Source organism: Salpingoeca rosetta, assembly GCF_000188695.1.
Source record: "Salpingoeca rosetta unplaced genomic scaffold supercont1.1, whole genome shotgun sequence".
NCBI classification, from domain to species: Eukaryota; class Choanoflagellata; order Craspedida; family Salpingoecidae; genus Salpingoeca; species Salpingoeca rosetta.
Genome location: NW_004457740.1, coordinates 1458578 through 1468400, shown reverse-complemented (window position 1 = coordinate 1468400; position 9823 = coordinate 1458578). Strand labels below are relative to the sequence as shown.

At 56.0% G+C, this 9823-nt stretch overlaps 2 protein-coding genes across 2 annotated transcripts in view; one reads left to right on the top strand and one right to left on the bottom strand.

Moving 5' to 3' along the window:
• Nucleotides 1-288: 288 nt before the first annotated feature.
• Nucleotides 289-6282, bottom strand: PTSG_00334 (uncharacterized protein). The gene is made up of 11 exons (XM_004998829.1): nucleotides 6189-6282; nucleotides 5755-5826; nucleotides 4059-4491; nucleotides 3702-3881; nucleotides 3484-3527; nucleotides 3094-3304; nucleotides 2694-2765; nucleotides 2438-2523; nucleotides 2102-2198; nucleotides 1575-1893; nucleotides 289-1326 (listed from the first exon to the last, which is right to left on the bottom strand). Exons 3-11 carry the CDS (start codon nucleotides 4263-4265, stop codon nucleotides 1208-1210), a joined length of 1335 nt encoding a protein of 444 aa, XP_004998886.1. The 5' UTR covers nucleotides 4266-4491; nucleotides 5755-5826; nucleotides 6189-6282; the 3' UTR covers nucleotides 289-1207.
• A 221-nt stretch (nucleotides 6283-6503) lies between these two features.
• Nucleotides 6504-9823, top strand: part of PTSG_00333 (uncharacterized protein) — a 3587-nt gene continuing 267 nt past the window's right edge. Inside the window, exons 1-6 of the mRNA XM_004998828.1 lie at nucleotides 6504-7138; nucleotides 7472-7536; nucleotides 7732-7814; nucleotides 7944-8129; nucleotides 8437-9159; nucleotides 9471-9823. The exon at nucleotides 9471-9823 is cut by the window's right edge and continues 267 nt beyond it. Of these exons, the coding sequence (XP_004998885.1) occupies nucleotides 6686-7138; nucleotides 7472-7536; nucleotides 7732-7814; nucleotides 7944-8129; nucleotides 8437-9159; nucleotides 9471-9709 (1749 nt within the window). The 5' untranslated portion in view covers nucleotides 6504-6685 and the 3' untranslated portion in view covers nucleotides 9710-9823. The remainder of the gene's footprint in view (nucleotides 7139-7471; nucleotides 7537-7731; nucleotides 7815-7943; nucleotides 8130-8436; nucleotides 9160-9470) is intronic.

Genomic DNA, 9823 nt, shown 5'->3' with positions numbered 1-9823 from the left:
CAAGACACACAACAACACCCAGCCACAACAAACCTTTGAGCTGGAGAGTGAAAGGTCGTAGAAAAATGGCAATGATATCCACTAAAGTTCTCACCTGTGCTTGCGGTGGCTGCTTGCTTGTGTGTTGTGTGTATTGTGTGGTGTGTGTTGTTGTGTGGTGTCACATCACTAGTGCACCCCAGACCCCAAAGCTCTCGCTCACACACACACACACACACACACACACACACACACACACACACACACACACACACACACACGTTCACACATTCACACATTCTCTCTCCTCGGCACTGTCTGTTGTTTAATTTTATCTGCTTTCTGGTGCAGCACCCCACACACATACAACAGTACACACAAAAGCACACACATGCACCGAGAAGAAAAAGAAAGAAAGTCCAAAACGATGATGATGATGACGCATGAATGGATGGAAATGAGAAGAACACGCGCGCGCTCAGACTGACGATCAAACGGCAAGACCATGCATTGCTCAAGACAACAAACACCAACAGCTGGCTGAGGGGACGATGATTCGCCCACATGTAGGGAAAGGGGCAACATCAACTAACAACACACAACCAATAAAATGCGCAAGACAAAACAGCCACACCCTTCATTGGCTGTGAAGCGTGTAGGGAACAGCAAGGGCAAGACAACAAAACCAGCATGGCCACCACAATGTGGTTTCAACACGTGCGTCAGTCAGTCAAAAACAAAACTCAGCGCGCAGGTAAGGAAAACCCCATACATGCATAAACACACAAGCAACACACGCATACAAGCGTACATGGGCCGCATTAGGATCCATGTTGGCGTGAACAACAACATCGACCCAAGGAGCAGACACAGAAGCAAACCACCCCATCGGTTTGTTGCCGTTGTTGTTGTTGTTGTTGTTGTTGTTGTTGTTGTTGTTGTTGTTGTTGTTGTTGTTGTTGTTGTTGTTGTTGGTGGTGGTGGTGGTGGTGGTGTTGGCGAGCAAGGACTGCGCGTCAGCAGGCAGCACCGCTTCTGCGCGTCGCGTCATCGCACAGGCCGAGAGGAGGGGATATCGTACTGGAGAAGGAAGACGTCGTCGACAGCAAAGGGCACAACACGGACGCGTCACATCACATCACATCATCACATCACCCGACACACCGACAGGACACTGGGACACACAGCTAGGATGAGAGAGGAGGGGACAGGAGTGGGACAAGCCCGCTCAGCACGCGCGGAGGTGGTTGGAGAGAAGGGCAAGGTTGCCTGCAGAGAGGGACTGCAGCAGCTTTGCTGTCTTGGCGTTGGACGGCATGTTGCACCAGCCAATGCTGTTGTGATAGTCTGGCGAAAGAAACAACGACGACAACGAACGAGGACGCGTACAGCAGCAACCACCACAAGCAAACGGATGAGCATCGTCATGTGTGTGTGTGCGCGCGCGCGCGCGTGTGTGTGTGTGTGTGTGCGCATGTGTGTGTGTACATATGTGTGTGTGTGTGTGCGTGCGCGCGTACATGTGTATGCGTGTGTGATTTCAGTTTGCCAATCCCACAATCGCATGCTGGGGTGCGTGCATTGTGTACGCTTACCGAGGAAGGAGGTCACCTCCACATCGCTGGCAATCCCATAGGCAATCTTGTACGCGGAGGTGGCGAGGGAGGAAGGCACGGTGCGTGCGTCGTCCACCACGACAGCCTCTTCGTCGCCATCACCATCGCCATCACTGCTCGCAGCGGCTGCGGAGGGCGTGGAGGATGACAGGCGGTGGCTCATGTTGAGCATGGTGCGTGTCTCGTCGTTGAGGTCAGCAAGGACGCCAGAGTAGGTGCTGGTGGCGGCGACAATACCGACGCGGTCGAGGCTCGAGTGGTTGCGGAACACCTTGCGGAACGTGCGCACCAGCGACATCTGTGTGTGTGTGTGGGGGGGGGGGCAGATGCGAGAACAGCGGCATGGCGGTGGCGAAGAAGGGAGTAGAAGGGGGATCGAAGGTGAGGTGGTGATGAGTACGTTCCAGTGGTGGCTTCGTTGAGGAAGAATGGCATGCTCATACACACACGCACGCAACAACACAACACAACACAACACACACACACACAAGGAGCGCAAAGCATACGTCCTCTGGGTTGACGGGCTTGAAGTTCTCGTCGAGGACAGACGTCTCTGGCTCAAAGAGGCCGTTCATGTCGTCGACCGCCAGCAGCACATTCGGTCTGCTCATGCACAGGGAGTGAGGTAAAACGGGAGGTAAGGAGGGCAGCGAGGGAGCATGAGTCTCAGCACGCACGCGCACACCCACGCGCACACCCACACCCACCCACACCCACACCCACACACCCCCCCCCCCACACACACACAAACGAATGTGCGTGCACATGAAGCGATGTCGCAATCAGGCAAGTGTGGGCAGCACGACACGTGAGACGGTCATGTAGTGAGGCCATGTGCCCACCTGTCCTTTGCTGCCAGGAGCTCCTTGACAATGACACCGACTATGTCCGCAGAGGACCGGTCATCCTCCTCAATCAACGACAGGAGCTGTTGAGAACGCCACCAGGCACAAATAAGGGATTAACATGAGATGTGCGTCGCGCGCGCGCGCGTGTGTGTGTGGGGTGACATGTGCATTCCTTGTACACTTGCGCACACACACGCACACACACATGCACACACCCCCTCCTGTCGCATGAGCGGGTGTGCCCACCCACCTCCTTGAGTGGGGTGCCGACGGCGGTTGTGTGGGATCCTTCCAGCCACGTGTACTTCTTCGTCGTCTTCAGCTGTACACACGCGAGATTGAGCAAAGTGCGTTTGGGGGTGGGTGGGGGGAAAGGGGTGAATGAGTGAAAATAGCATCATCACATCCCAAGGCACTGCGAGCGAGTGAACGGGCGTGTCCATGTACACACACACACACACACAGACACACACACACACACAGACACACGCACAGACACACACACGCACACACACAGACACACACGCACGCACAACCGAACAACCAACCAACCAACCAACCAACCAACCCAACAAACACACATCAGCAACCAACCCAACCAACACAAAGCAACACAAGCAAGCAAATGACGACAAACAACACGCACGCACGTCTGCGATGCGGTCTGAGTTGAGCTTGAAGAAGCTGTTGAGCCAGGTGATGGCGTCACGCGTGCTGTCCACGCGCCCGGGCTTGTACGTCGACATGTCAATGTAGTGCGGCTCGAGCACCCACCGCGCCCCAGAGGACACGGGAAGGACAACCCAGCCTTCCTTCCAGTAGCGGTACGACAGATACGCAAGCGCCGTCGACTTGCCGTGGCTGCGTTCGATTGGTGTGGTGTGGTGACGGGAGCAGGAAGAGGAGAGAGGGAACAAGAACGGAGCAAAAGGAGGTAAGAAACATGTAAAGGGAGCATACGGCAAATTGATGGTCACGTGTGTATCCTGCACATGGGTGCCAGGTGGTGTCAGCTGGCCACGCCAGGCACCAGCTCGTACCCGTCCTTTCCGATGAGGAACACCTGCGGCAGCGCAGCCTTGTCCTGGTGGCGTAAACAAGAAGCACACACACACACACACATACAAACATGTGCATGTAGGACACGGTGATGGTGAGCGGTTGCAACTCGATACGTGCTGCCAACACCTCTCACTCTTCACTGGCCCACACAACACAACACACCCCGCCAAGCAGGCAGGCGCAAACAGGCAGGTACCTTCTGCGCGTCGATGATGCTGGCGACCTTCATGGTGCTCTGGCGGAGGAGAAACGAGCAGAACCCCTGCTGCCGCACCTCGTCGCGACGGCGGCGCTTCAGGAACACGTCGCTCACAACGGGCTCGTCCCGCCGGTCAACAATGAAAAACGAGTTGGCATCCGCCATCCCGTGCTCCACCTGCTCCCCATGGTAAATGCGCATGTGTGTGTGTGTGTGTGTGTGTGTGCGATGGCGGCGGTAAGCATCAGCACTATCAAGCTGGTGGACAACGCAATTCGACATTGCAACTCCACCACCGCACAGCACAGCACAGCACAGCACCGCACTCCGCCCACACAGCACCACACGACGCACCGGGTTGGTGGGAGCGAGACGGCACTTTGACTGCTTTGAGCGGCTGCCACTGCGCTGCTGCGGCGGTGATGAGGTGAGCGTGGTGGCGTCCTCTGTTGCGCTGAAGATGCTGAGCAGGTCGCTTGTCGTCGTCGTGTTGGTCGAGCCCGCGGCACCAACGCACCGCGCCGCATGCAACAGGCGCCTCTGCACACGTGCGAGCATCATGGTGCTGCGTGCTGCTGCTGCTGCTGCTACCGCTGCTGGTGTGGCAGTGCTCTGCGTGGTCCAACTTGTTCTTCACCGATGTGCTGGCGACGCGCAATCACCACGCGTGACTTTTGGCTGCTGGTGAATGTGATGCGATATGGGGCCAGGGATGCCGTGCGTGCGTGCGTGTCAGGTTTCCAACCAGTCTGTGGCGGTTTGCGGTCCAGATCGATGTCTGTTCTGCCTACATTTGTTTTGGGGGAGGTGGGAGGAGAGCAGGGTGTGGTGGGTGGTGAGCAACCGCGAACTAGTGTGCAGGGTTGAGCGAAGAAGGGTAAAGATGAGGGTGCGTAAGGTGACACGCAAGCTCCCAACAGTGGGAGGGCAAGTGAAGAAAAGTGCCAGGTGTGGGCGATGGGATGAGGGTGGTGGTGCACCAGGCACAAGCACAAAGTATGCAGTGTAGGGAACCCTGGCGCACACGCACCCGTGCCCATGCACTGCACCCAAACACACACACACACACACACACACACACACACACACACACACACACACACACACATACACACGCACGTGCACGAGCATGTACGTGCGAACAACATCAACGGAAGCAGTGCCAAACGACAAAGAAGAGCCAACGAAACTCAACACAACAACGACAAAAGAAAAAGAAACAGACAATGGGGGTGGGTGGGTGCTTGTGAAAGCGAACGCGGGAGGAGGGAGAATGTGTGATGCAAAGTGCAGAGTTCCCCACCCCAATGCAACACGTGCACACACCCGTGACACAAACACCCAAATGAACGCAAATGTGTGCACACGCTAGTGCCCACGATGGCAACGAACCATCCAAAGCAAGCCAATGAAGGTGAGGGGAGGGGGATGGAGCCAGCAGACAGCCGCCACAGAGGCGGTGTGGATGAACAGAGACAGGCGAGGGATGAGCGGAGGGAGGACGAGAGAGGTGATGGTTGCGCATGGGAAGGGGGGAAATGCTTCGACGTCAATGCCAAGAACCAAACCAGGCACAAAGGCCAGGCCAGGCACAGCGACGGCCCAGCCAAACAAAACAACAAGCGAGCACAAGTGTTGGGGGGGGGGTTGGTCGCTGACATGATGCATGTACAGCACACGGGACACACGCAGCCGATTGGCGCGGTGTCACTGCTACGCACAAGCACGACCCAGCAATTGAGGACTTTGGCCCGCGGAGGAAGAGAAAAGCAAAGCCCCGGACCAGTCCCACACACCAAACACCATCACAAAACATACACCACACACACCTCCAAAGTGCACTCACAAGAAAGAAAGGAGTGTGGGGCAAGCAAAGACGAAGGAAAGAAAACGGAGAAGAAGCAGGGCAGTGTGGAGAGAAGGAGATCACGCGTGTGATCATGATCACGCACCATCAACAAGGAGAAGGTGCACCACACATCAAGCGTGAGGGGTGCAACATGGCCCACACATTGCCACTGGCACGGGTGCGCGAAACACGAAAGCTCACCTTTGGCGATGGCGTGGCTTGGTTCAGTTGGTGCGTGCTTGTGTGCTTGTGTGTGTGTGTATGTGGGTGACGCTGCGTTGGTTGATCAGTGTATTGGTTGATGATGAGTGTGTTGGTTGGTTGAGTGAGTGAGTGTGTGTGTGTGTGTGTGAGTGAGTGTGTGAGTGTGTGAGTGTGTGAGTGAGTGTGTGAGTGAGTGAGTGAGTGTGTGAGTGGTTGATTGATCAATCAATGGTCGGCACCAAATGAAAGAGGTGAGCGCAGAGACCAAGACCAGCCTGGGTTCGCACGCAAGAGCACAGAGGTGTGCTTGTGTTTGCGCACTTGTGTGCTTGTGTTTGTTTGTGGACTTGTGCTGCGTGTGTGTATGTGCTGATCAGACAACACAAACACAAACACAAACATACACAAGCACACACACACACACACACTACCTCTGTGTGCACGAGCAGCGGCGGCTGCGGATAGGTCAAAACAAAAACAAACATCCAAACACACACACACACGCGCAACCAATCCACACACCACTCGCTCAGCAGTGTTCTCACTCACGCTGGCTGGCTGGCTGGTCGCGAGCAACCTGTCTGTTGTCGTGCTGCTTGCTGCCTGTGCTCGTGTTTCACACGAAGAAAACTGCAGAGTCAGCACAATTTGGCTATGAACCTGAATTCAGTTGTACCAATTGCTGACGGCAAACTTCGCTGATGTGAACTTCGCCACATTCCTTGAGCTCCTTCCTGCTGTGAAATGACTTCCATGACGAGATGTGCTCTCGCAACCCTCCGCACACGCCCCTGCATTCATGTCACACTCAAGCACTCACACACGCCCCTGCATTCATGGCACACTCAAGCACTCAGCACGAGCGTCAACAAACAAAGTGAGCGAGCGAATCCAAGCGTGGTGACGACGACAAACGGCAACAACGACAATGCCCAAGGTGCTTCCAGCGGCGCTGCGCATGATGCTGGTGGCGGCGGTGGCGGCGGTGGTGGTTGCAGGGCCGTTGTGGGGATCCAGCTCCAGCGTAGCTCATGCGAGCACCGTGGACATGGCCATGCCAACACCGACACCATCATCCTCCTCGCCATGGCTTTCCTCAACGCCTGCATCATCCACAGCCACCAAGCCCGTGTCCAGCAGCACCACCAGCACCAGCACCAGCACCACGACCAGCACGGCCACGAATGTCATTGCTGGCTCTGTGCTCGTAGAGTTTCCAGACAATTTGATCGCAATCGCGCTCATCCTTCCACTCAAGGATGCCCTCGCCAACGCCTCCAACGTGGACACCACTGCTGCCGTCACCATCGGATCCGTATCAGTCGCCACGGATCTTGCTGGCACCAACCCTAACACCAGCACCTACAGCATCGCATACGAGGTGTGCATGTGTATATGTGTGTCTCTCATGTTTCTGTATGTTTGTGTTACATCATTTATGCCTGTGTTTGTGTGTGTTTGTGTGTGTTTGTGTGTGTTTGTGTGTGTTTGCAATTGTGTAAGGACTGAAAGGTACAGCGATGTGACCATGCCATCAAGCCACATGGCCACGATGCCATGATGCCATCACGATGCGTTGATGATGTGGTGAAACGTCTGGTTGACAGCACGACTGCTTCGGTAGAGTCGTTGGACATGCACCTGGAACCTCACAGCCACCCTCTTGCTTGCACGCTCACCTTGCTTTCTTGTGGAATTTCCATTGCCCTTCAAGGTGCATCGTGTGGCTGTGACGGAGACTGAGCAGGCCGTTACCCAACTTACACAGCACATCAACAAGTACGTTGTCGCTTGTTTTAGTGTTCACATCGCAATGACAACATCGTTCGTTGCCCCATATCACCACGACTGTCGTCTCCTTTTGCAGTCTTATCAGATCTCCATGCGTTCCTAGCACTTGCACCGACAACAGTACAACGAACGAACAACAACGCCATCGTGTGCTCATCATGCATCGTGTGCACATGTTGACAGAGGCGATGTGGAGACGCAAGTGAGTCGTGAGGTCGGTGTTGCCGTCTCCATCACCATCAAGGACGCGCCTAGCATCGTCACACGTATGCACATCCTCGCTGCTTGCCTCCCTCCACTCACACCGCATCTCCAATGTAAAGACCACATCATGTCACACAAGAACACTCATCGCCCTCAATAATTTGTGGGGGGGGGGGTCATTTCGTAAACAGGACCAACGAGCACACAACAAGGAGGCAGAGGAAACACCATCGAGTCGACGACCACAATAGCAACCACAGCAACGGATGATGCAGGGTCAAACACCTTGACCATCACCACCACCTTCGACGGGCTGCCAGCTGGCGCTTCTCTCACCGTTGCCCAGCAGCGCTCACTCACCAACACCTTCCTGACATGTGAGTGCGAGCGCATGCATGTGAACTGATGCTGCAGCAAACGAGGGGTTGTGTCACACATGCTGAATGCTCCAAAACGCGCGTGTATCCGCACCACGCACACACACACACTGCATATGCTGTCGTTACTCGTATCGCGCGCACAACTGACTCGTATCTCACGCTCCCCAACGCATCCCCACCCTGTACTGCACCGTTGTCAATTCCACACACACACACACACACACACACACACACACACACACACACACACACACACACACACACACACACACACACACACACACACACACACGCACGCACGTAGCCATTGGCCTGTCAGCATCGCAGGTGCTTGTGAGCATTGATGTCGCCGTGCGCGGCACTGCAGTCGTGTTCACGCGCGTTGTGTCGACACGCCCCTCCGACACCAGCCTCGCCGCTGAGGAAACCCTCACCCTGCCAGCCGCTGTCACCACACGCGAGGGGAACGTGCAGCTGGTGTCGCTCGCAGCAGCGAGCGTGGACGTGGCCGACTATGAAGGTGACCCATCCGCCGGCGGCAGCAGCAACGAGATCTTGGGCCTGTCCAGCAACACCTTCCTTGGACTGATGATTGGCGTCACTCTGCTCGTGATTCTCATTGCATACATCGCGTTGAAGCCCGCGCCAGCGCACGATCAGCAGCACGCCCCAGACAAAGATGGCGATTACCACCACCACGGCCAGCACCACTCTCCTCGCCGCCACAGCCACGCTCACCACCCCCACGTGCGCCGCCGCTCGAGCGTGTTTGCGTATGATGCGCAAATCGCCAACACCCCGCGGTACGAGCTCGTCAACAGCAGCGATGGTGGTGCTGACGGCAGCGCAGACGATGTTGGGGTTGCCTGCAAGCAACGCCCGCATGCGTCTCAGGCACAGAGCAGTGCCGGCTGGCGTCAGTTCATTGAGAGCGGCGTGTTGCCGGAACGACAGTCCATGCGTGGCCGCCAAGCATCAAAGCAGCAGCAATCGCCGCGAGCGAATCGCAGGGACAGTGGAGAGCCAGGTACGTGTGTGTGTGTGTGTGTGTGTGTGTGTGTGTGTGTGTGTGTGTGTGTGTGTGTGTGTGTGTGTGTGTGTGTGTGTGTGTGTGTGTGTGTGTGTGTGTGTGTGTGTGTGTGTGTGTGTGTGTGTGGGTGTGGGTGTGTGTGTGTGGGTGTGTGTGTGTGTGCTGTTATGTCGTGGTGCGCGCGTGTGGTCGCGCATGTTCCACGCATGTGCGTGTCAACGCTCGTGTGCGTGTGGTGTACACGGTCTATGGTGACACTCATGCTGCCATAATCTTCCCCATGCTGCACACAACACACTCAACGATAGTGACGACGTTTTGGATGATGGACGGGTCGCTCCACGACATGGCACACACGCACGCACATGCACTCGAGCACGACATTGTGCCGCCCTTCGATGCATCAGACGGGGACTGGAGCGACGACAACGGATACGCAGGCAACGATGACGGTGACGGCATGCACGACGCGTTTGATGACAAAGCAAGATACGCGGCAGAGTACCTGGAGGTGGAGACGGACCACGAGGACGACGAGGACAACTGAGGCCGCATGGTGACATCGTGAGGCGGCGAAACAGTGACTTCAAATCGTGGCCATGATGATGATGACGTGGTGGCGTCGTGAGAGGGTGATGCGAAATGCATCGAGGAGGGAAGA

Excerpts from the sequence above, each read along its gene's own strand:
- PTSG_00334 (XM_004998829.1), bottom strand. The coding sequence starts at position 4,265 with ATGATGCTCGCACGTGTGCAGAGGCGCCTGTTGCATGCGGCGCGGTGC. Across the intron at positions 3,528-3,701 it reads GCATCATCGACGCGCAGAAG|GACAAGGCTGCGCTGCCGCA; the intron begins GTACCTGCCTGT and ends TTACGCCACCAG. Across the intron at positions 3,305-3,483 it reads TTCCTCATCGGAAAGGACGG|CCACGGCAAGTCGACGGCGC; the intron begins GTACGAGCTGGT and ends AATCGAACGCAG.